The following is a 26,231-nucleotide window of genomic DNA, read 5'->3' on the forward strand; positions in this document are numbered from 1 at the left end:
ATCCATCTTTTTTATTCCAGAGGAAAAAAAAAATCAACAGGATAAAATCAGCTGTGTTAAAAGTTTCAAACAAGAGACAGGCTCCTGAAGTATTCTTCATTTTCTGTAAATATCACCTAGGAGCCTGTATCTAAAAGGTTAAATGTTTGCAGGCTATTACCCTTTGCCTTAAAGATCAGAGACAAAATTGCTATTTTTGCTTTACATTCTCTTGATGAGGATAATGATAAACATCTGTCACTTTGCTGCTCAGCCAGCTAAGAATCCTATTGCAATCTGTAATTTAAACACTGAAGGGGAAAAACAAAGGAAAAAATCCATGGACAAACTGTACTTTATATAGGCAGCAAAGAAGAGAAAGAGAAGTTAAATGCAGGAGAAGTGGGAAAGTGGCATTTGCAGTCTGCAGTCACTTGGGTAAAGAACTGTGGCTATATAATAGATGCATGATTTTCCATTTATTTGCTGTTTCACAGGGAAAATTACAGCTGCTTTCTTTTCAGACATGGAGGTTAAGTAAAATAACCTTCAGACTGTCACTTTTTAGCACAGGCAGTTTATTAAAAAATGATTAAGGTTTCTAGGGTAGTGTGTGGTATGGAACTGAAAATGGGAATTTTTTCCTCCACGGTCTTGAGATTTTTGGGAAGTGCTGCTAATTATTTTCAAGTCCAGAGGTTACCTTGGTTTACAGCAATTAATCTGTAATTTAAAGCTACCTGAACTTTTGAAACTTCTTTTAAAAACATCTATCTGTGTTTCCAAGTGGGATGTTGGGTCTTCTTTTGTATCCTGAGTAACTTCAGGTGTCACAGCCACTGCCATTTCACTGAAACTGCCCTGACCAAGCCCCAGGTTCTAAGGAGTAAATGCAAAGTGGTTCCCCTGGCAATGCTGCAGGAGCAGCCCCTGTGCTTGGAGATAAACGTGGGAATCCCTGTGGCTCAGCAAGGATGGATTTCATGGCAGGAGAAGCCTCTTTGCTGACATGTTTGCATATTTAGCTCTCAGGGGCTTTCCCTAATGGGTGAGTTCCCAATTTCAGCTGCTCAAGGAATCTGTAAAGCACTCATGGGGTGCAAATTTTACCTAAATGTCAGATTGTGAACAGGGTTGTGCTGCTGGGGCTGTGCCTGGGATATAACTTGTTCTAATTATTGGCTTATTCACTTGGTACAAGTAATTTCTGCTCCTTCATGTTAGGCTTCTGGGTACCAACTCCCCAGGTTTAGATCTGTAGTTCATGTTACTAAAGCTTTGATGGTCATTTTCAGGGAGCATTAAGTGTTTGGGTAAATAACATTGCTCTTTGAACTTTCCAGGCTGCCATTTAATTCTTTTGGCATCATTAGAAGCCAGTTAGATTTTTGCCAAAAGGCTGCTATTCTTTTTTAAGGTTTTCTTATATTTATGCAAGGACCAAAGCAGAGTACCAAGCTTCCCATCAACATTCCAGGTATTTTCCTAGGTAAGGTGTTTAAATACAAAGAAGTTTTTTTCTCTCCAATGAAAAAAGAGACCTTTAATATATAAACCAGCCTTGAGCACTGGGACCAATGATGCTTTTGTTGTTATCCTTCATAAATCCTTTGTAGGATGCTGTTCACAGCTACCAAGGTGGAGGCTGAACTGTGGAATTTGTCAGAATTGAGGCAGCCTTAAAGAAGAAGGAAGGTTTTTACCCAGAGGAAGGGAACATTCAAAAGCCAGATTTATGGTGCTTCCTTCCTTGCTGGCCAGATCTGTATGGTAAAAGATTTGATCAGAAGCATTTTATAAGTGATCTGAGATCATTTCTGAGGGTTTTCTTTGCTACCGTGTGTCTTTGAAAGCTTCATTTAATGTAACATTACAGCTTTGTGTGGAAATATTTAATGTACTTTGTGAAAAAAGGTCTTGCATCTCACATTAGCCCCCAAAAGTCCAGATTTCATGACTTTAAAGGCTAATGTTAAACATGCCAGGACTTCATATTTTAACCTCCAGGCATCTTTTGTATGAGTTATGTTGCTGGATTACTCCAGTACATGTCTTTTTTTTTTTTTTTCCCAAAATATTTCCAGTTTATTGCAGCTTGAGTAACTTGACTTTTCCTTCTCTGCAGACTGAAAATGATGAGAATGGCCAAGCAGACAATTTTTCAATGGATCCCCAGCTGGAGAGGCAGGTGGAGACAATTAGAAATCTGGTGGACTCCTACATGTCCATTATCAACAAATGCATCCGAGATTTGATACCCAAAACAATCATGCACCTTATGATCAACAATGTGAGTAACACCCAGTGTTCCACATCCTTGGAACAAGTCTGTCAAATCTCTCTTTGAAGGACTCTCCTTGAATATAGAAGCAGCAAGAGCATGAACTGAGTGGGGCTGGTTAGCTCAGTTGGTTGGAGTGTGGTGGTAATAATGCCAGGGCCACGGCTCTGATCCCTGTATGGTCAGAGAGCAGTCCTTGACTTCAGCAAGGCTTTTGACACCATCTCCCACAGGATTCTCCTGAAAAAGCTGTCAGCCCACAGTTGGACAGGAGCACCCTGTGCTGGGTTAGGAACTGGCTGGAGGGCCGGGCCCAGAGAGTGGTGCTGAACGGGGCTGCATCAAAATGGCGGCTGTGGTGTCCCCCAGGGATCAGTGTTGGGCCCAGTGCTGTTCAATATCTTTATTGATGATTTGGATGAGGGGATTGAGTCCATCATCAGCAAATCTGCAGATGACACTAAGCTGGGGGGGAGTGTGGATCAGCTGGAAGGCAGGAGGGCTCTGCAGAGGGACCTGGAGAGACTGGAGAGTTGGGCTGATCCCAACGGGATGAGATTCAACACGGCCAAGTGCCGGGTCCTGCACTTTGGCCACAACAACCCCATGGGGAGCTCCAGGCTGGGCACAGAGTGGCAGAAAGGGACCTGGGAGTCTGGATTGCCAGGAAGCTGAACATGAGCCAGCAGTGTGCCCAGGTGGCCAAGAAGGCCAATGGCATCCTGGGCTGGCTCAGGAACAGTGTGGCCAGCAGGTCCAGGGAAGGGATTCTGCCCCTGTGCTCAGCCCTGGGGAGGCCACAGCTTGAGTCCTGTGTCCAGTTCTGGGCCCCTCAGCTCAGGAAGGAGATTGAGGTGCTGGAGCAGGTCCAGAGAAGAGCAAGGAGGCTGTGAAGGGATCCAGCAGAATTGCTGTGAGGAAGGGCTGAGGGAGCTGGGGGTGTTGAGGCTGGAGAAGAGGAGGCTCAGGGGAGACCTCATCACTCTCTCCAACTCCCTGAAAGGAGGTTGGAGCCAGGGGGGGGTTGGGCTCTTTTCCCAGGCAACTCTCAGCAAGACAAGAGGGCAGGGTCTCAAGTTGTGCCAGGGGAGGTTTAGGTTGGAGATGAGAAAAGAATTTCTTTCTGGAGAGGGTGATCAGGCATTGGAATGGGCTGCCCAGGGAAGTAGTGGATTCTCCGTGTCTGGAGATCTTTCCAAAGAGCCTGGATGTGGCACTGAGTGCCATGGGCTGGGAACTGCAGCGGGAGTGGATCAAGGGTTGGACTTGATGATCTCTGAGGTCCCTTCCAACCCAGCCAGTTCTAGGATTCTGTGATTCTATGAAGAGAAGAACACACTCTGACCCCACTCTCAGACAAAATATTCCCATAGCAACCTGGAATTCTGCAGCCCTCTGAAAGGCTGGCACACTGCCTTCAGTGATTGCTTCAAATTGCTAAAGATTGAATTAATTTACATCTCAATCAGAATGTAAATGATTCTGGAAAGGTAAAGCAAGGATCTTTCCTTTTTTCCCTTTTTTGGTGTATTAGGAAAAGGGGGTTGGGAGCTCCATCCAGGCAGCACAGCAGAGTTCTGCTTCCTTGATTTCCAAGCCCATTGTCACAGCTTCTTAAAGCAGTTTTTATTTTATTGAGGTTTCTTTATGTTTTCAGGTTACTGTTTTCCAGGAATAAATCTAGAAGCCTTGCAGACTGTTGTTGAGACAAGCAGCTGTGGTTGGTTGATTTACTGTGTGTGCCTTTCTTAGATCTGGAGATTATTTGCTTAAAGAAATGGCTTTGAGATATCACTGGCTTTGCCCTGCACTGGGATCTCAGCCTTTGCATCCTCACAAAATGGAATCAGAATGGACCTTCCTGGAAAACTGAGCTTCTTCCTGACTGCCCAAGCTCCTGCCAGGGTAGAACTTTTTCTTGTGAGGACATCAAACCAGGCTGGTTTAGAAATACAACATGCTATAAGGCAAATCTCTTCAGAAAGCAGCATTTTCTTGTGACTCCAAGCCACCTCTGGCCCTTGTCTGATGGATTTCATTAATCCTGTGGAATTTGTGTCACATTTAAGTGTTGGAAGGTGGGAGAGGAAGTTTCAGTTGGAATTCCTGGTCCATAGAATGTGACCAGAATCTTTGCACAGGGGGAGAGCTGAGCTATTCTCTTAACTGCTTTAGGTTTAGGGGAGCCAGGCTCCAAATAATGCTCTAGTTATGGGTGAATTTTTGCAAAAGAACATGGGAACAATGGAACTTCTCTTTTTTGCCTCTAAAATCAGCCATGCTTTTGAATTTAGAGGATGAGCATGTTCTCTCTGCTTGTTGCACATCACAACCAGCAATTTGCTCCTTTGACACAGCAGCTCCAGGGCCTTTTTTAATGGCTGGGCTTTACCTCTCCTTGCACACACTGCAAAGCTCAGTGAGAAGTTCCTTTTGAAAATTTACATTCAATTTTCTGCTGCTCACCTCCTCATATGGAACAGCTTAAGGGTCTCTGAAGTGTGTGCTTCCTTCAGAAGCAGAATACTTGAAGAGTTTGTACTTTCAATCTCATCAAATATTGGTAAAGTCTGCAAGTGCTGCTGTGCCACACTCAGCTTTGGTCACTACTCTCCAGAGGATGTGGACAGGCTGGAGGGGTCCAGAGAAGAGCCACGAGGATGAGAAAAGGACTGAGACACCTGGCATGTGAGGAGAGGCTGAGGAAAGTGGGTTTGTTCAGCCTGGAGAAGAGAAGGCTTAGGGGAGACCTTATTACAATGTCCCAGTACTTAAAAGACAGCTACAAAGAAGGTGGAAACTCCCAATTTACACAGAGTCCCATGGACAAGATGAGGGGGAGATTCTGATTGAACAAAAGAAGAAAATTTCCCACTCTGAGGACAGTCAGACACTGGAATGGTCTCCCAGGGGAAGGGGTGGATTCTCCCACTTTGGAAAGTTTGAAGTCTCAGCTGAAGGGAGTGCTGAGACACCTCATACAAACAATAACATCAGAAGGGTTGGAGCAGGTGATCCTTGAGGTCCCTTCCAACCTGGCAGTCCATGATTAAGTAGATTCCGTGCTCCTTGAAGTCTTCAGCAGTCCAACCCATTCCTGAGGAGTTAAGTGAGAACCCTCCCTCCCTCCCTTTTAATGAGCAGGTTCTGTACTTCTGCTACCCCATCATGTTGCCTCCAAAACTCTGGCAGGAAATTGATCCCTAGGAGCTACAATTTTAGCCTCTTGAGTCCTCCTGGAGCTCCCTTTCCCCTTTGCTGCCCTGCAAATGAGCATTTCTAATTCAAGGAAAGTATCAGATTCAAACTCAGTGCACAGAAAAGAATTCCATGCTGTTCCTCAGCATATTTTGAGGTCTAAGCCTGGATTGTTGTGTGTTCCAAATGCACATCTTACCCCTTCCTTAGCCTGGATGTTGGTGAGCTGAAAGAAAAGGCATTTACTACCCAGAACTGCACTGAGCTTCCATTGGCAATTCAAACATGCCCAGACAAACCCCACATTTCAGAATTTGTCTTTCCTGATGCCTGAGTATCCCAGATCCTACAGGAGGGGTGGTCCTGTGGGCATGGTGTGCTCAGTGAGCAGTGCTGATGTTCATCTCAGGGGGGTGAGGGGGAAAAGTGCCAAAATACTTGCAAATCCCCAAACTTGCACATCTAAGGTTAAGGCATGGACTGTGGTGCTTGCATTTGGGGCAGTGATGTGTGGGGTGGTCTGGCTGCTGGGAAATGGGACTGCAGACCCATCCTGCCCCTCTGCAGGCTCTGCCATTGGTGTTTCAGGTGGGTACTGTGCTCCCATCTGATGTCTGAGAAGGAAAAATGCTTTAAACCTCTCCTGGGAGTCTTTCTGTTTCCTAGAAAGGATCAAAGGTGTCACTTTCCCTCCCTTTTCCAAGCCAGGGAAGAGCTATTCTGGAAGAGCTTCCTCTGTCTGGTACAGGGCATCTGTGGCAGAAGGCAGGAGGGTGATCCCAGAATGTCCTTAATGCAGAGTTTTCCTTTCCAGAAGAGTTCAGGGAGTTACTTGAGTCTCCTGCTAGTGGCAGACAGGGACCTCTCATGGTAATTGTCACAGGCTGATTTTTTTTCAAACAGATATTTGTGGTTTAACAATGCTTTTACAATCAGCTCTGGCCTTAATCTAATTTTAGGATTTCTTCTTTTTTTTTTTCTTCTTTTTCTTTTTTTTTTGAAGTGATGCCATTAAAATGCTCATTTCATCAAGTAGAATGTGATGCTGTTTAACTGTGATATCTGTTTTTAATGTGGAGTTTTTGGCAGTCAGGAGGAAAGTAGTGTACTCTGGCTCTTGATCAGTACCATCTACTGGAAAACAGCATGAGTCTAATGGAAAAATTTTCCAGGCTTTGCTAAGAATTTGTGCATCCCCTGTCATAAGTGAATGGGAAATGGCAGACAAACCCAGGCAGGATGGTTTTATTGCCCTCTAAGGTCTGTCCCAGCCTTCTTCTCACTGCTGCTTGACCATAAGGGGTTCCATGTCCATGCAGTTTCACTGCATTCCCTGCCCTTGTCTGAACACCAACTTTTTAATTTTCACACTTGAAACCAGTGTTGCTAAGCTGGGACAAAAGGAGCTCAGGTTTATGTAAGCAGAATCTTGGGAATGTATTCTTGGTACTATCTCCAGCTCCAAAAAGCTTTGTAGAGCAAAAAGCCAAATGAGAAATAGATCTGAACAGCAACAAAAGTCTCAGATGAAAGGATTTAGTTGTGGGGATGCTCCAGGAGTGTCCCAGCCAGATTCAAACTGAAAGTGGATCTGTGCTGGGATTGATGAAGTTTGAGTTAAGTTCCTAAACCAGAAAGAGTGTCTCAGCCCAGGTGGGATGGGGCTTGGAGCACCCTGGGCTGTGGGAGGTGTCCCTGCCCATGCAGGGGGTTGGGAATGGATGAGCTTTAAGGTCCCTTCCAACCCAAACCTGTCTGGGATTCTATAATTCTATGATTTCATGCTGTCTGTCTCCTGGTTCTGTGGGGCTCACACTGTATTGTATGGGTTTTATTGTATTTTCAACAGGTTTGGGGTTTTTATTGATTTGTTGGGTACTTTTTAATGATTATTTTATCTGATGAAATAGGTAAAAGAATTTATCAACGCAGAGCTCCTTGCTCACCTGTATTCTTCTGAGGACCAAAACACCCTGATGGAGGAGTCAGCTGAACAGGCCCAGAGGAGAGATGAAATGCTCCGGATGTACCAGGCCCTGAAGGAAGCTCTGGCCATCATTGGGGACATCAGCACCAGCACTGTCTCAACCCCTGCACCCCCTCCTGTGGATGACTCTTGGCTTCAGCAGCCCCGCAGGTGAGGATGCTCCAAGAGCCCCTGAGGATGCTCTGCGTTGCACTTAAATTTAGGACAGGGAGCTGCTGGCAGCCTCAGCACCTCCCTCCCTCCCTGTTTTGTTGGGCAACTACTCCTCCAGGTCTTTAATGACACCTGTGAGGCAAACTGGAACAATTTTTCCCAGATATTCATGTTCTGTCAGCACCAGACAGAGTGTTGGCCTTGCAGAAAACCCTTCAGGGGATTTTTTAGCTGGCCTGATGCTTCAGAGAGCAGCCACTCCTGCCACCCCAATTGCACCCATGTGGCCTCTTCTCACAAGTCAAGAGACTTCAGCATGTCAGGCTCTGTGTCCCAGAAAAGCCCCTTCAGGGAACATCATTAGGATGCTTAATATTAAAACCCATTAGATTTACCTCTTTGATCAGATCTTTATGGCTGACTATAATAAGATGTCCTGTCTGTGGGAGAGGTGTCAGACTTCAATATAGGTGATGCTCTGACAGCAAAACCAAAAGCCAAGGGAAAAAATCAGCACGAAAAAGGATTCAATTTCTGTTAAAATAAGGAAAAGTAATAAAATAAAATCCCTAAAACTAAAACCTAAATTTTAATGAACTTCTTAAACCTCTGATATTTCACTAGATCACCTCCTGCAAGTCCCTCATATCAGAAGAGACCTACACTCAACAATCCCCCAACCAGACCTTTATCTGGCAGAGGACCTGCTCCTGCAATCCCATCCCCAGGCCCTCAGTCTGGGGCTCCCCCAGTCCCATTCCGCCCAGGACCACTGCCTCCTTTTCCAAGTGGGGGGGGAAGCCCTTGGAGGACCCCCCCAGGTTCCCTCTCGACCCACCCGAGCTCCTCCCAGCATCCCAAGGTAAGATGGGGAATTTTTTGGTGCTGGGCATGGTTCTCTCCCTCTGGCATAACAGACAGGTCCTGCTCTGTGTCAGGAAGCCCAAGCACTGGTGCTGAATAACTCAAACTGGGCATTCCCTGTAGAGACTCAAAAGCATTTTGAGGAATCAACTTGCTGAAAAGCTTTTTCATGAAAAAAAAAAATCAATCCAGTCAGTCAGTTTGAAGCCATCAGGTTTTCTCCCATTAAGGTTGGGTTGTAGCTGTGCAGAGATTGACAGAGGGAGAGGGGAAGGAGCCCAACTCCTCATTTCTGAGTGGAGTCCTCACCAGAGGAATTAATGCCTCCTCTGGGAGAGAACAAGGACAATCCTCTGAGAACCAGTGGAAAAAACTGATAGGAGTCTGATTCTTATTCCACAAAGGCAAGGAGCTTCCAACCACTTGAAAAGAGTCCATGGTTGTCCAGCAGTGTAGATCAGAGGGTACAAAACAGTTAAGGAACAGGATTTTCATCAAATCATTTCCTTCCCTTCCCAGGGCTTTGCATTTATCAGGACTTTTTAACAGAGCTTTATATATTTTACAAATTTTTGTAGCATTATCTCCTTTTTTTTTATGTTACATGAATAAAATATCCATAATACATATTTCCACAGTGACATTATATATGTGTTGGTTCATATTTATAGTTGAATATGTCACAGCCTCTGATTGCAAGTGTTTTGGGAACTCCCCAGATGATGAGAGGCATGGGTGGATTAGGCAATGGTGGAACAAAGGGGTTTCTCCATTTTTAATAAATTAACTGTTACATTGAAATTAGCCAGATTGCAAGAAGATGCCAGTTAAATAGAAACTAAAAGAAAATGTGCACATTTAGTTTTAGAAATTGAGAAGAGAACTGTAGTGTAACGAGGCAACCAGGTGCCACTAATTGCCAGGGAGTGAGCATGAGCTTGTGTCAAGCCCACCTGTGCCTAATTAGGGTTGGCTCCCTGGTCCTGCTCATGTGCAGTGGGTCTCACCCTAATCAGGCACAGGTGGGCTTGACACAAGCTCATGCTCACTCCTTGGCAATTAGTGGCACCTGGTTGCCTCGTTTCACTACAGAGAACCTTTGGAGAAAAGCTTTCTTTTAAACAGGTGAGATCTGCTGTAGTTGTCAGTAACTTAAATTTCAGGCTCAGTGTCTTTAATATAATTGCTTTCATAATATGAAGAATAAATAAATGGGGTAGATCAAAGAAATGAAGCATTTTGCTATTCTTACAATGAGCAGGATGCTGTGGCATCAGTGCCCAACCATAAAATTAACTCTTCCCTCTTAGTGGGTATCCCATAGCTTGCAGGAGGGCCAGGAGAATCCTAGAATTGCCTCTTGGGAACTAAAGTTGGTGTTGGAAGGGAAGGAGTCCAAGCAGGGACCTCTCCCTGGGACAGCCACTGGGCTCAGTGTTTCCCCTGTGTTGTCAGAGGAGAAATTCCATGCAGGAATGAGGTCTGGTGTTGTGTCAGTTGTACTTGTGGAGAGAACCATTGCTCCCTGGGCTTCTCTGCCCTCACCTTGTACATGAGCATGGCTGCTTTGTCCTGCTTGGCTGTCATCTTGCATGGAGATTGCTTTCCTGAGGTGCCTTGCCAAGGCTGATGAGAAACTTTTGGATGCTGAAGTGTTAGGTGGGATGGAAACCAGCAAGGAATTTTTGCAGCAAGCAGAAGAAACTTTGGTAAGAAGCCCACAAACAACTCAATTTGTGACTGCCCCTGGTGGCATCCTGGCTGATAAAGGAGGGCAGTGGTTTTAAAATGCTGGGGCTGGATGTATAATTGAATGTAGGGCTGCCTGACATTTTTGTGGAAAAACTATCTGCACTACACATCTTCTGGACTGGATCCTAGATGTCTTTTTTTAGAGCTATGAAAGCCTCAGACATAAGGAAAAAAAAACAAAATTAAAAAATCTCAGCTGCCTAAGAATGAAGGAAGGGTTTGCTGCTTTGCTGAAACTTCAGGTTTCTGCTGCTGACTAAAGTCCAAGAGAGGAAATCCCAGGGAAGGGGCTGGAGGGGAAATCACCTGAGGGGGACAGTGTGGCTGCTCCTGCCCCCATTAAATGTTTCTTTGGAGCCCTGGAATTCCTGCTACGCTTGGTCTGGTTTTAATAACAGCCCTTGCAGGATCATAGGAAATTGGCTCAGAAAATGGGGCTGAGATATTAAAAGGGAAGGAAAAAAAAAATAGTTTTGAGGTAAAGTTCTTGTGGAAATTTGAGCTTTGTCTGTGACTTATTTTTGAGCTGGGGCTCTGTACTCTGCTTTACCCCCATTTTCTGCAATGACTCCTTGAAGTGTCAGGAGCTTTCATATCTAAGGAAATAGTTTAGCTTCCTGAGTAGAAAGCTGTAATTTTCAAGTTCATCTAGCTTTCCAAAGGAGCTTTTTGTTGCAGCCCCCATCACTCTCACATGGAGCTGAAAGTCCTGACATGCCAAAGAAATACAAGCTTGCTTTTTACTCCTGTTCTCCCCTAAGATAAAAACTTCATTTTCTAGGATAAGATTTGTCCTTTTCCATTGAGTGGCTGGGTATGTGCTTGGTCTGGAGACCTGGCTACCTTTTAGTGAGATACAAGCCCTGCCTTTAAAACCAATCTTTTTTCCCCTCTCAATTTTATTAGCATTTAATTGAAGGACCTGTAGAGAACTGGGGAGCTCTGGGCATTTTCTCACTGCCCTTTGCTTACTGTACAGGGAAAGAAAAATGCTTAGAGGAGCAGGAAATCATTTTCTTCCTTGCTTCACTCTGATTCTAAAGCTGGTTTGGGTTATGTGCTCTGAATATTTCTGTAAGGAAACAGAAACTATTTGCATGATACATGCCTCTCTTAATTAATCCCACTTGAGGTGGGTGGATCTCTCCCAGCAAAGCCTGTGAGTAAAGGCCCCTGGCTTGAAGGGCTTGATGCCAAAGCATATATGATTTGTGAAATATTCCCTGCTGCCAGAATTGAGTTTATTCCCTCTCTCTCTTAATAGGCTGCAGTAGTATTTTGAAAGAAAATGCAGCTGTGCACTCACTTTGGTAAGATGGTTTTAAGCAGGCACTTTAACTTACCATGATGTGTGTTTGCCTGACCTTAACCAGTTTTACTTCTACTATGGATGCTTTGATTTATGGCTTTTAAATGTCCTGAACGGGAGTCTCAGCTTTGCCATGAGGAAAACAATTGAACTGGGAATGGTTTTGTCCTGGCAGCCCAGCCCGTGGTGTTAGTGGGGGTGGGAGGATGCTCCCCTTTTCTCTCTGTTCTGCAATGCTACTGTGAATTTGGGAATGCTTTCCCAGCCAAGCTCTGGAGATCATTACTCACAGCCAGTAGAATCTGCATGACCCTGTGTTGATGTGGGACCCTGGGACCTGGTTGAACAGGGGTCTGGAAGGGCTGGATTTGTCCTCTCAAGCAGGTGGTGACTCTTGACCATGGGTGTTGGGCATGCTGGTGCTCAGTCCTTGGGGGACGAGGGTGGTTTTTGTGTGTGATGCAAGCAGTGAGGAGAGAATTCATCTCATGGTGTTCATGAAGTCCCATCCTCTCCTGGAGAACTCTTTCAGCTGTCTCCCCACACTTTTCTTCAACCCACACACAGTCAGCATGGAAGGAGGTGATTGCTGCTGTTCTGTGACGTTATTGAGCCTAATTACTCTAATTACATGACCTGGTGTGTATTGTAAACCATCCTTACATATTTCTAGCAACCCAGCACAGAAAACTCCTTAACCTTGACAGTAATTACAGCTGGGAAATTCTAGACAAAGCCAGAAGAGCTGCAGAAAGGATGTTTGCTGATCTGCAGCCTCTCTACTTGGCTCTTTGACTTCCAAATATCAACTTTTAAGTAAGTTTTCTGTGATAGATTTTTACAGATTAGAGTTCTTTGGAAAGATTTAATGCAATGTTTAACCCTGGGCAATGACTGATAAGGCAATCCCTTGGAAAAATTATATGTGATCCTCTGATTAAAGTCAGTCAGGCAGAGAGAGCCAAAAGGGTTATCCTGCCTTAGTCTGGGAATCTCCTCTCATCTGAAAGTTTGACCTTGAAGTCTAAAAATCTTACTACTATATTTTTTAAGGGAATATAAATAATAATCAAACAGCCATCACATCAGACTCTTCTGGCAGGGTGAGAAAGTACAGACCTAAAAGCATTTGTGTGCTGAGCTGGATGAGCTCAGTCTGAACACCTGAGCAGAACAACACAGCTCTGCCCAGCAACAGCATCCCTTTGTCCTCTTTGAATGGATTTGCAGTGAAGGTTTTAATCAAGAAGTTTAATCAACAATTAGGACTCTTTCATGCAAGAAAAGAGACAGTAGTGTTGCATGAAGGGATTTCAAAATCTGGCCAAATTTCAGGGGAAAAAGAAAGCCAAAGAATAAGTGATTTTATTCTCTGTGTCATGTCTGTGATCAGAAGAATCTACAGCTTACATGGGTGCTGCAAAGCCAGACTCCATCACAGGAGCTGATGGCTGCTTTTCTCTTGTCAGGATGTTTCCAGCTCTGCCTGTCCAAGGATCCCAAAGCCACAAGACTTACAGGAATATTCTTTCTGTGATTTCTACCCTGGGGCAGACCCCCTTGTGTAATTTGTACCAGTCTCATTTACATCTCTTTTGCTGCTGGCTGCTTCAAGCAGGAGGCTCCATTTATTTTCCCTTATCTCTTAGAAGGGAGCTCTGCTTTTTGCCTTCCTCTGCTGGCTCTTTCATCACTAGTTTGGTTTTGCTTTTTTCTGCCCTTCCCTCACTGTCCCTTTCTTGACCATCCTGTTTGCTTCCTCTTTCACCTCCCTTCACTTGATTTCCTGCCCAGGACATTTGGCTCCCTGCCCCCATGTATTCTTTCCTCCTCACTATCTTGTCTTGGTTTCTTTCCTACTTAGCCCTTCCCTGGCACCTTTGGAAGGCTGCCTCCTGCTCCTTGCATTTCTGTCTTCTTAAAGTTTTTCAGGTACTTTCCAATCCATAAAATGCAATTCTTGGCACTAATGCCAGCCTGGGGTCATCTTGCAGCTTCAGTCCTGGTCAGGAACAGTGAAAGCAGCAGCATTCTGAAGGAGGAGAAATACTGAAGGGACTGGCCAGAAAACAGGTCACTGTAAGCTTGAAAAAAACATGTAAAAACCATCACATGACAGCAACTCATGTGGTTTCCTTATAATTCTGCAATATTGATGATTAATTTAGAGCAGCATCATTTGCATAGAACTGATTCTTCAGCTGCCTCAACTGTAATGCCAGGAGAGATCCAGGAGGGTCTCCACTTGTGCTCCAGGAGCTTCAGTGATGCTGTCCCTAAAAGGATTGCTTTCCTCTGGACTAGAGAAGATTTTGTTCCCTGCTTTCCTTCACAAACCTCTCCTGAAGATCAAGTAAAGCCAAGTCCCTGGGATGTCAGACACTGCAGCACAGGTACTGGCACCAGCATCTCCTTTCATACTGCCCAGTATGTGGCAGTCAGTGGGCTAGGAATTTTCTGATGGGCAATACACTGCCCCAGCTGAACAAATGTGTTTGAAAAGTCACTTCAGCTCACTTCTACATTGGGTTTGATCTTTGTTGGGTCCCAGGTAGTTCTGATTGTCCTTGGTGTTATTCCTGAGCTTCTTGCACCTGCCTTGTTCAAGTTGGTTTTAAACAAGGTGACTATGGAGAGGATCTGGTTTATTGGGACTGTTGCAAATTACTTGCAAAGTGCAGCAAAGTGGATCAGTCTGGAAAACAGCTTGCCATTGCTCTTTGTGTAATGGGGAGTAATTACTAGGAGTAATTACTCTTAGTCCTGTGTGATGGGGAAGGCTGCATATAAATTACACACGAGAGAGGAAGACAGAAAGAGGGAACCTGAAATGTTGGAAGAAGTGATTCTGGGATAAAGATAATTTTGTGAGCACAGTTGAGGTCTCTGCTTTGGGAGTGTCAGCTGGTGAGCTAATGAATAATTTATTCTGATAGGTATTCTCAGCAAAAGCTTTTTTGTTCTGGTTTGGTTTGCTTCCTCAGGCTTTTCTCTCTCAAGATACTCGTAGTGGAAGGAAGTGGGGTTTATTTTTAGCATCTCTCAACTTGAAAAAGCAAAGTAGAGTCAAACAATAACAAATGTTGTTTGCTAGAAATACAAGAACCTGAAGATGGGCTTTGTCCCCAGTAATTATTTCATCTCCCAGCACAGGAGTTTAATAACAAGGTGCTAAGCAGGAAATTTCTTGCCTTGTCTGAAAGAGTGGGCAGAACAGCAGTGCCTTTGCAGTCTGTCTTATGCTAGAAGAGAAAAAATGTGACTGTAAATAGAATCAGAGAATCACAGAATTGATCAGGCTGGAAAAGACCTTCAAGTTCATTGAGTCAAACCTTATCCTAGCCCTGTTCCTTGATTTCTGATGACCACCATAGAGAGAAGGCAGTGATGACTTGAACTTCCTGAACCTGCAGGAATCCTGAAAGCCTCCTTGAAACTCTCCTGTCCCTTGCAAGCTGTGTTAGATCACTAGTGAGTGAGGGCACTCAGTGGAGAGCAGTGACATTGCTGACCATGTTAGTTGTTGTGGTGCACAGGAAGAGGTGCCAGACCAGCTGGAGGTGACATCCAGGATGTTTGGTCCTGTTCTTGCAGCAAGGTGAGTAAAGAGGAGAGGGAGAAAGGCAGAGGAAGGTTAAGGGTGAGTAGAGAGGAAGAACAGAATGGGCAGAAGTTCAAAGAGATTCACATTGTTTCTGAACAGTACAGACAAACACAGAGCAGTGCACAAGACTTGAGCTACTGTGCAAAGAGGAGATGTTCCACCTGCTAAGTTGGTGGCCCTTCTGTTGTCACTTTCTGCTGTGGACAGAGGGAAGGAGAACTCCACTCAGCACTCAGCACTCCAAACTCTCTCTTCTTCCACAGTAATCCTGACCATCCTGACCTGGGGTTTCTGATGGGCTGGCACAGCCCCCCAGTGATGTGCTGCACATTTCCTTACTTGACACAGTCCCTGCTGAGGGGCAAACAAGTCCATACAGTTTGTTAAGAATAATCTTTCTTGGTTGTTCCAGGGAATTAATTTTTTGTTTATTCAAGCAGAACTTTCCATATGTCACATGAATTCCCTGAAGGGACTAATCTGAAAATGCAGCACACACATAAACACTCAAACATACTTGTGTGGGGATGTGATAGATGTTAATTTATGATGATCATATATAACATGGAGGTTAAGTTGCAAATAATAAATTAATCTAGTGAAGCATCACATTTTGGACCTCTTTGCCTCTGAAAGGAGTATCTGTATTAACTTAAATCATGCACAGTAGATCCTCAGTAGCCCTTATGCTTTGGAACAGTATTAGCATTGGAATTAATGGAGATTTATATTGCTGCAGTGTAGTGGAAGGACACACAGTTCCATCATGCTTGTTTCTTTCACTTAAAAGAAAATAGGCATCAGGTAGAACAGCATAATCTGACAACTTGAACTTCCTTACACTTAACACAAAATTTCTTCCATTGGTGGAACAGTGTGCAGCTGCCTCATGTGAGGTTCAGCTCCTTGTGCAGCTGGGGAGGTCTCTGGCAGCACAGTTGCAGCAGAGCCTCTGCACTTGAGGACTGGGACACCCCACAGTGTCACATCCCTACTGCTTCAGAGCTGCAGGAATCCTTAAAACCTCTGCTGTGTGCCTCAGTGCTTCTGGTCCTGACTTCTCTCCTGAGAGAAATCCTGTGGGCATGCTAATTAGAGACATCTCATGTCTGACTGAAAATGCCATTTTTCAGTACAAAACCTAATCTGAGAAGTTTTCACTCTCTCGGCCCATTACACTGGGCTAAGGGACCATCTCAGACAGATATTCCTCAACTGCTTTTTCTTTTCACCACCACTGAGAGCTGTTTCTCATTTCTTCCATAATCATCATCATCTGAGTACCGCTTTACTCCTCTTAATGTCATCATCCTTTTACTGCTTTATTCTGACCTGTGGCACTATTGTGCCTTTCCTCCTCTTGTTTTTCCCTCTTCCACTAAAAATCCTTTGTTCTGAGCTGATGTTCAAGAGACTCTGCAGTAGCCATGCAGCATCTGCTGGAGGTCAGACAGGGTTTGAAGTGTCCTTAAACTGCAGAGTAACTACTCAGCCCTAAAACCATGTCTTGCCTCTACTCTTCAACCATGATTGCTCCAGGGCTTTCACTTCTGGGTTGGATCTTCTTCCAAAAGTAGCTGAGAGGTACCATACAGTCATAGAATGGGTTGGGTTGGAAGGGACCTTAAAGCTCATCCAGTTCCAACCCCTGCATGGGCAGGGACACCTCCCACAGCCCAGCTTGCTCAAGGATCCATCCAATTTTGGACACTGCCAGGGATGGGGCAGCCACAGCTTCCTTGGGCAACCTGTGCCAGGGGCTCATCACCTTCAAATTAAAGAATTTCTTCCTAATGTCCAACCTAAATCTCCCCTCTTCAAGTTTTAACCCATTTCCCCTTGTCCTCTCCCTACCCCCCCATGCCCAAAGCCCTCCCCCAGCTTTCTTGTAGCCCCTTCAGATATTGGAAGGTTGCTCTGAGCTCCCCTGGGAGCCTCCTCTTCTCCAGGCTGAACAACCCCAACTTCATCCTGGCTTCATGGGAAGGTGCTCCATATAAAAAGTGAGATAGTTGATATAAGAACTGAGCAAAGCAGAGGCTGAGCTGTGCAGGTTTGCCAGGATCTTGTGGGAACAGAGAAAATCATCATAAAAAAACCCTACTCAAGGCATTATAACTATCCCAATACCAAGCTACATGAGCTCTCAAAATAATCCCCCATGTGAGAAACTATATTCCTCATCTGAAGCAAGTCTCTCTTTTCTCCCTTTATTGTCTGCCTCACGTGCAGATTTGTCTTGTCACCTAAACTAAAAGGTGCCTGCAGTCAGACTTGAAGCCACTCAGAGACTTGAAATATTTTCTTGTTAAATTCTGCCAAGACAAGGTGATGGATCAGGGTGCTCTGAGAGGGCTGCATTACAGGGAAACCATGGCAAAGGGAGAGAATCATTTCAGCTCTATGAGGATGTCTGGGAAAATAGAGTTCTGTGCAGGCCATGGTGGTCACCAGTGGATGAGAATGGAAACTGGGAAGTGGAAATGAAAGCCTTTTCTTTGGAAGTGTGGTAGCTGTGCTCTGAGAGGAGCAGCCATCCTCCTCCAGAGGGGCCTCCCATGGTAATTCCAGCCATGCTTTACTGAAAGCAGATTTTGTGGACTCTGCTAGGGAGCACTTTTTGCAAAAGGCAAATGGTTGAGGAGCTCCCATGTGTTTCTGATCGAATTCGAAGTCTAGACTTTGCTTTATTTAGTTTCTTTTGCTCTGCATTTGTCTAGCTAAAGCTAAAGGAGTTCTTTTTAAGCTGGAGAAATGGGGTGTGCTGCTTAGGTTAAAAATAAATGTAAAACTTTTCCTTTTTTTAAAAGTTTTGTTGCAGGGGGATAAGAGTTACCCTCCTTTCAAAACCCCACTGAGCTCTTCAAAGGAGGAGTCTCTGCAGCAACATCAGGGAGTTATTAAATACATACTTAGTCCACAATTTTCATTGGTAAATTCTTTATGTCTGCTTAATGTGTGCTAGTTAGGAGAACTGATCCTTTCTGCAGACTCCTTTACTCAGCCCTGGGGACCTGTGATCCCCTGCCCCTCTAGCACTAACTTTTACAAACACTGTTTCGGTTTCTTTTTTCTTTCTTTCTTTTTCTTGTCTTTTTCTCTCTTTCCTCTCTTTCTTTCCTCTTTTTCCTTCCTTTCTCTTCTCTTTTCTCTCTTCTCTTTTTTCTTTCCTTGTTTCTCGTTTCTCATTTCTTTTTCTCTTTTCTTCTTTTTTTTCTTTCTTTTTCCTTTTTCCTTTTTCCTTTTCCTTTTTCCTTTTTCCTTTTCCTTTTTCCTTTCCCTTTTCCCTTTTCCCTTTTTCCTTTTTCCTTTTTCCTTTTTCCTTTCTCCTTTTTCCTTTTTCCTTTCTCCTTTTTCCTTTCTCCTTTTTCCTTTTTCCTTTTTCCTTTCTCCTTTCTCCTTTCTCCTTTCTCCTTTCTCCTTTCTCCTTTCTCCTTTCTCCTTTCTCCTTTCTCCTTTCTCCTTTCTCCTTTCTCCTTTCTCCTTTCTCCTTTCTCCTTTCTCCTTTTCCTTTCTCCTTTCTCCTTTCTCCTTTTTTCTTTTTTCTTTTTTCTTCTCTTTTCTCTCTTTTCTCGTTTCTCTTTTTTTTTTCTTTGTTCTCTTTTCTTTTCCTTTTTTTCTTTTTCTTTTCTTCTTCTTTCTTTTTCTTCTTTTTTCTTCTTTTTCTTTTCTCTTTTTTCTTCTTTCTTTCTTTTCTTCTTCTTTTTTCTTCTTTCTTCTTTTTTCTTTTTTCTCTCTTTTCTCCCTTCTCTTTTCTCCTTTCTTTTCCTCTTTTCTCTTTCCTCTTTTCTCTTTTTTCCTCTTTTCTCCTTTCTCTTTTCCTCTTTATCTCTCTCTCTTTTTTTTTTTTTTTTTTTTTTAAGAAACACCAAACCCCAAATCCTACAACAGCCTGAGCAGTGTGTCAGAGGGGCCATGCAGCTGCAGTGCTGGGAGGCAATAAGCGCAGAGGAATTCCCGCAGCACTGACATTTTCCTAAGGATCTTTCTGCCACCCGGGAATTGCCTTTCGGGCTCAGGACCGGCTCATCCAGGAGCTCACCCGGGGCTGTCAGAGCCGCTCCGATAACACAGAGAGCAGACGATCCACGCCGTCTGTCCTGCTATCATCTCCTGGCCTCAGACTAAACATCCAGAGGGGTTTGGTCCCAGCTTTCCTCCCGGGAATGGCAGACGGGATGGGGGGAGGCTCCGGGCGGGCTGGAGCTCCCTCTGCTGCTCCGCAATTCCCCACCTCGGGAGGAGCCTCTGGAAGCTCCCGTTTGTGTAACCCTTGCTCAGAAAGCTGAGATCCCGGCAAGGCTTCTTCCTTGAAGGACACAGAGCTCCTGGAAGGTGTCCAGAGGAGCCACTGAAATGCTGGGAGGGCTGAGCAGCTCCCTGGGAAGCCAGGCTGAGGGATTGGGGTTGTTCAGCTTGGAGAAGAGGAGGCTCCCAGGTGAGCTCAGAGCAACCTTCCAATATCTGAAGGGGCTACAAGAAAGCTGGGGGAGGGCTTTGGACACGGGGGGGTAGGGAGAGGACAAGGGGAGATGGTTTCCAACAGGAAGAGGGGAGATTTAGTTAGAGATTAGGAAGAAATTCTTTTGAGGGTGCTGAGCCCCTGTCCCAGGTTGCCCATGGAAGCTGTGGCTGCCCCATCCCTGGCAGTGTCTCAGCCCAGGTTGGATGGGGCTTGGAGCACCCTGGGCTGTGGGAGGTGTCCCTGCCCATGCAGGGGGTTGGTGATCATTAAGATCCCTTCCAACCCAAACCATTCTATAATTCTTGTTTTTCAGAGGTGCCCAGAGCAGAGAGGAAGCTGGGATTACATTTGCAAGGGGCAGCAGGTTGAAGGTGTGGTTTTGGGTGCCTAGGATACTGCACCCTCCCATCCCAGGGGGCACTTGTGCTCCCAGCCATGGCTCCAGATGTAAGGGAGCAGGAGAGGCAAGAGGAGCTGCAGGTTGGCCTCTGCTTGTGACTTTGGGGATGAGATTCCTTGTAAGGGAAGGAAAAGATCCGAATCCTACTCCCAGTGTAAAAATTGTCATATAATGACTGTCACCTTGACAGGGAAGTTTAGTGAGAAGCAACTTCTGGGCTTGTCCTGTCCCACACTGATGAGAGCTTCAGTTTGTGCCAATCCCTGTGTGCCCAGTAGCTGAGGAAGCTGAGGTGTCTTCCCTGTGCTCTGCCCGTGGCCTCTCTTCCTACCTGACTGGAACAGGGAACCAGGGACTGCCCAGGAGCCCCTCAGAGCTGAATGATCCTTTTGTGGTTCTTTTGCCCAGTGTAAAACTAAACATCTGCCAGGTACAGCTCCCACCCATGGTGTGTGGGGTGCAGGAGCTGGAAGGAAGCCCCTGGGAGGAAGGCAGCAGCATCAGAGGAGAGGGACAGAGGAGAATTACAGCTCTGTGTATCTGCCAGGAGGGATTTGTGGTGGGAAGTGTTGGGGGAGAGCTTGTGCTGGGGTTCCCCTGTCTGGGCAGAGCTGCCAGAGGGAGAACAGGGCTGGGGGGGGCCTCTGCCTGGCTGTGAGCACCCTGAGCCCTCCCCAGCCAGGGTCCCCTCAGGGGTATTGGCTTCTCCTTGAAGTGGAGAAAGGTTCTGCTTGTCCTGGAGCAGAAAGGTTGGGATTGTCTGTTCTGGGCTGGGCTTGAGTGTAAATCCCTACTAATGGTCAGGGTGCAGTAGATGCTCTGGTTCAAGGAGGAAATGGGGCTCAGAGCTGATTTGAGGTCAGGTTTGGTTTGACTGATTCCCTCCTTCCACTGTGTCCTCCAGTTTCTGATCCTGCTGGGCTAAATCACTGACAAAAATTACATTATTTGAATCCAGTGTGCTGCATTCAACCTGGCATTAAAGTACATGCTTGGGTTTCTATCTTTTAAATTTGATATGAAGACAGCTGTATGTATTTTCCCTTGTTTGTAAATTGTATACACATGATCTGATGTTTTCAGTAAGCACTAAACAATGCAATGTGAGGCATTTCAACAAAGGAGTAATTTAATGCAACCCAACAGAAATGCAGAGCCTTAGAAGTGGTTCTTTATGAAACGACAAATTTTGGAAATGGATCCAAAAGACCTACACTGGAGCAACACAAGAAACAATAGTTAACCCAGTAACATTTTTTCTGCAACAAAAATACACCATGAAGAAATTATATTTTGCCTATTTTTTTAGCTTGTTGATTTACTTGAATGCTTTAGTTGGCATATTTTGTAGTTGTTGCATGTTAGGGATTAAAATTCTCATTTCTTCTCTAAAAGAGAATACTGGCATATAAGATGTACTTTGAGCCAAGCAAGACATTTTTTTTTCTTAAGTGTAAATTTGTCTCATTTATTATGTTCCAGTTCAAAGAAGATTAACACATTGTTACATTCGTTTCATCTTCTGTTCAGCTTTAACAGAATGAGCCACATTTCCTTTATAATTTCCTTCAGAGGCAGGAGCTGTTTCTGCTTTCACAGGTGGAAGATGGCATTAGGGATGTGCAGTTTTTTGTGTGTAGAGATGCACAATTTTTTTGGTCATTCATGGAGCCTGCTGAGGCTGGGTGGGAACTGGGTGGCCCTGGTAAGGCCACACCTTGAGTACTGTGTTCAGTTTTGGGCCCCTCAGTTCAAGAAGGATATTGAGGTCCTTGAACAGGTCCAAAGGAGGGCAACCAAGCTGGTGAAGGGACTCGAACACAGATCCTATGAGGAGAGGCTGAGGGAGCTGGGGCTGTTCAGCCTGAGGAAGAGGAGGCTCAGGGGAGACCTCATTGCTCTCTACAACTCCCTGAAAGGAGGTTGGAGCCAGGGGGGGGTTGGTCTCTTTTCCCAGGCAACTCTCAGCAAGACAAGAGGGCAGGGTCTCAAGTTGTGCCAGGGGAGGTTTAGGTTGGAGATTAGAAAGAATTTCTTTCTGGAGAGGGTGATCAGACATTGGAACGGGCTGCCTGGGGAGGTGGTGGACTCTTCGTCCCTGGAGACATTTAAAAAGCGACTCGATATGGCACTCAGTGCCATGGTCTAGTGACTGTGGCGGTAGCTGATCAAGGGTTGGACTCGATGATCTCTGAGGTCCCTTCCAACCCAGCCTATTCTATGATTCTATGATTCTATGAAGAGCTCTTGGCTTCCCACCTTGTTGAGATCCCAGGTTCCTGCTTCTCTCAGAGAAGTGACCCTTGGGGTGGTCTGGGCTGAGTGAAGGCATCCAGAGAGAGCTGGGGCTTCTTGATAAAGTGAGTGAGGAACACAAATACTGCAGAAAAGCTGAAATATTTGCAGCAACAAAACCCTGCTGGAGGGTGGTGAATGGCTAAGGGAGGAGGAGGCTGCCAGGTGTACCCAAGCAGTGCTGGGTACCCTTTGAGCTGGCACAGGTCCTGGAGGTGACACAGGTATTGTCAGCTCAGATTCTGCCCAGGCTTTGCTCACCTGGGGAGTGTTTTAGCCCAAGATGCAGTGTTAACATCATACTCTCTGTAACTGAGCTGATGGAGTGATCTCCACACAGCACTGATAGGAACCCTGGCAAAATGCAGCAATGAGGGACAAGCTTCCCACTGCAGGTGGGATGTGCTCAGGGATTGTGCTGCTGAGGTCTCCCTCTGGCACTGGGGTCTCTGATCAGATGCTGATGCAGCCCAGATGGAAGTGCAGGGGTTTGCAGGACCCAGGAGCCTGTGCTGAGTCAGCCCTTTGAAATAGAGACATAAAAACCTCCAAGCCCTCTCAGGGAATCCATGACTGCCTTAGGAGTTAGGGAAGTTGATAGAGGAGCACATTGGTGGTAAATTAGGGAATCCAGAAGCCACAGCCCCAGGTAGCATTTTCATAACTACCCAGTGAAAGAGAGCTTGACAAATTCAGAGAGCTTGCCTCAAATTCAGACACGTTGGCGTGGCTCCAGTTGGACCAGAAGCTGCAGGGTTCTGCAAACAGCAGCTGAAATAGCTGGGATATGTCTAGGATATGTCTGAGGGTCTCCTCCAGGCTGGGACTGACCCATGAGAGAAAAGGGATAATCATAGAATCCTAGAATTGGCTGGGTTGGAAGGGACCTCAGAGATCATCAAGTCCAACCCTTGATCCACTCCCGCTGCAGTTCCCAGCCCATGGCACTCAGTGCCACATCCAGGCTCTTTGGAAAGATCTCCAGACACGGAGAATCCACTACTTCCCTGGGCAGCCCATTCCAATGCCTGATCACCCTCTCCAGAAAGAAATTCTTTCTCATCTCCAACCTAAACCTCCCCTGGCACAACTTGAGACCCTGCCCTCTTGTCTTGCTGAGAGTTGCCTGGGAAAAGAGCCCAACCCCCCCCTGGCTCCAACCTCCTTTCAGGGAGTTGGAGAGAGTGATGAGGTCTCCCCTGAGCCTCCTCTTCTCCAGCCTCAACACCACCAGCTCCCTCAGCCTCTCCTCATAGGATCTGTGCTCGAGTCCCTTCCCCAGCCCAGTTGCCTCCTTTGGACCTGCTCCAGCACCTCAATCTCCTTCCTGAGCTGAGGGGCCCAGAACTGGACACAGGACTCGAATTGGTCCTGTCCTCCCTGGCACAAGAAAGCAACTGGGTTTGGGGTACACCCAGACAGAAGAGCTGCCCAGGGGCTCCAAGGCACAGCATGCAGGTGGCAAACCCTTCTCTGCTTTCCTTGCTGTGGGTGCTGGGGGCTGTGGTGCTGCACTGTAGGTGGGAATAAGATTGTGGTGTCTGGCTGGACGTGCATGCTCAGGTTCTGCCAGGTCTGTGCTCAGTGTTTGTGCTCATTGTTTCTTCTCTCTTTCTCTCCAGTCGAAGACCACCCCCTTCACCTACTCGACCCACTGTAATTCGTCCACTAGATTCATCCCTCTTAGACTAAAAGAAGTTTCTGGCATGTCACTCACTGTTAACCCAGTCTGTGGAAGCAAATTGCTTGGTAACTGTTGCAATAACCAATGTATAGTCGCATGTATGGACATCCGTGGGCAAGTAACCAATTTTACTGATATTCTCTCTGTCCATTCTGCAGTTTATGAGGTCTTCAATGTTTTGGGAAGGTCTGTGCTCCCCTGACTTCTCCTTTTGCAATAGCTGGTGTTAGCTAACTCACTGACACATGTCTGCACCCAGCAGCTGTGTTCTGTACAGCACACGGAGGGCATGGCATTGTGTGGGGTTGTGCATGTGGGGATTTCCTCTGCTGCTTTTTTTCCCCCTCTTATCTGAAGAGAATTTTGCTTTTATTTGTACCTTTCAGGTTTTCTATCACTTGGAATTACACAGGTAGTTTCTTTTTGATTGCCTAACCTGAGCAGAGAAAAGCAAAGTGGTTTCTGATCAAGCTCTTCTGAAGGCCCCACCTTTCCCTGTCTCTCTTGCCAGAAGCTTGCTGCTTCTCCCACAGTTTCTCCTTATCCCAAGTGTAGTTTGTAAGGAATGTTGTCAAACAAGGAGGGCTGTGGCTCAAGGTGTGGTTTTACCCTCTTCCCACATTGGTGCCTGACCTGCAGAGTTGGTTGGGTGGTTGGTAAGGACCAAGCTGTGGTGCCCCAGCTTGCAGGGCTCTGCAGAGCTTCTCCAGGATGTGAAAGGGGGGTTTGAAGAGTCAATCCATGACAGAGCAGAATGTGCAAGTTTGCTTTGTCCTCTGCTGGTCCTTGCTGCCATGAGCACTCCCAGTGACCTCCTGGGTTGGGGGTGTGGGTGCAAATCATCTTGTGTAAATGTTGTGTGGGTTGCTTTGGGTGGTTCTGTGAGACAGAAAGAGATACAGCTATAGGAAGATGTATAGGAAGAGCTCTAAATGCTCCTCTGCCCACCAGTAAACCAGTTCTTTGTCCTAAACTTGCATCTGAGCTCTCTCCAAGGGTCCTGTTTGGATTTGGGATATTTACTCATGAAGTTCCACCACATCCCCTATATAAAGATTTTCTCTTTGCATCTGGAAGTCCCACACACCCCAGCTTGCTTTATCCAAGCAGGTACTGAGGAGTTCTCAGCTGTGCATCCTAGAAATGGATTATTATAGATCCATTATATAGAAATGGATCTATTATTAGAGATCTTTTCTTGCAGAGCTCCTCCCTGCCTGTTGGTTTGCACATTATATATTAATGTATTATAAAACCCCTCTGTCTTAATTGTGCTACTTCAGTTTAAACACTTAGGGTCAGTGTCACCCTTATAACTTAAAACTTTCTGAGTTGACAGAATTAAACTAGAGATGACTTTGGCATTCTTTATTCATATTAGTTGCTGTTATTACAATTATGGTTACAGATCCCTAGGCAAAACAATTGGTGGTTTCAAAGGCCCTCAGTATAATCAGTCTAATAAATTTATTTATTGAGACTGCTTGTAGGGCTCCAGTGTGCTGCAGCACTATGGTTGGGAAGAATCCCATCAAAGAGCCACAGAAAAATGGGGATTTTTGCCTATTAAGTTTTCCCAGACTGCTGATGAAGCAGCAGTTATGCTTCCACCAAAGCAAATCATGTTTCAGCTTGCATAAGAGGTGCTTGGGAAAGCCTCATGATTTGGATGTTGGCTTAACTTTAATTTCCTGTCAGCCTCATACCTGTGACACACACCTGGGGACTCCAGAACTCAACAGCTGAAGTACAGGAATGATGGAGTTTATCAGAGCACCCAAAACCTGTTTCAGTGGCTGCTGTTTGTTTGGAGCAGCCCAAATCTCCAGCACCAAGGGCACAGAATCAGCTCTCAAGGAATTAAAAGGTTGCAGACCCAGCTGCATTCATTTTTATTTTTACTACAAAGAAGAAAACCAAATTTTGGTTATTTTTCAGTTTGCCACTCTGTAGCTCTCTCTGCTGTAACAGGGAAGGCATCTATTAGGTGTATTTTTATCATTTTTATCATTATCATTAGGTGTATTTTTATCAGCAGCTTTAGTAGCCCATGCCAGCAAACCTCTGGGTAGTTTATCAGAACTGTTACTGCCTGCTGATGGAAAGAAACCCAGGCTTAGTGCCTCAGACACAGAAAGTGACTTTAACCCCACCTTTTGAGATTCATTCAGTGAGATTGCAAGGCCATGCTGTGACTTTATCCCCCTGCAACCCCTGGCTGTCCAAGGTCCCCTTTGTTCAGTGGCAGCACCTGCAGAAG

At 45.5% G+C, this 26,231-nt stretch overlaps 1 protein-coding gene across 1 annotated transcript in view; it reads left to right on the forward strand.

Moving 5' to 3' along the window:
• Positions 1 to 26,231, forward strand: part of DNM3 (dynamin 3) — a 146,442-nt gene that overhangs the window by 117,155 nt on the left and 3,056 nt on the right. Inside the window, exons 18-21 of the mRNA XM_030455535.1 lie at positions 2,105 to 2,269; positions 7,369 to 7,595; positions 8,223 to 8,460; positions 23,910 to 24,036. Of these exons, the coding sequence (XP_030311395.1) occupies positions 2,105 to 2,269; positions 7,369 to 7,595; positions 8,223 to 8,460; positions 23,910 to 24,036 (757 nt within the window). The remainder of the gene's footprint in view (positions 1 to 2,104; positions 2,270 to 7,368; positions 7,596 to 8,222; positions 8,461 to 23,909; positions 24,037 to 26,231) is intronic.

The sequence above is a fragment of the Calypte anna genome, chromosome 8, assembly GCF_003957555.1.
Source record: "Calypte anna isolate BGI_N300 chromosome 8, bCalAnn1_v1.p, whole genome shotgun sequence".
Lineage (NCBI taxonomy): Eukaryota > Metazoa > Chordata > Aves > Apodiformes > Trochilidae > Calypte > Calypte anna.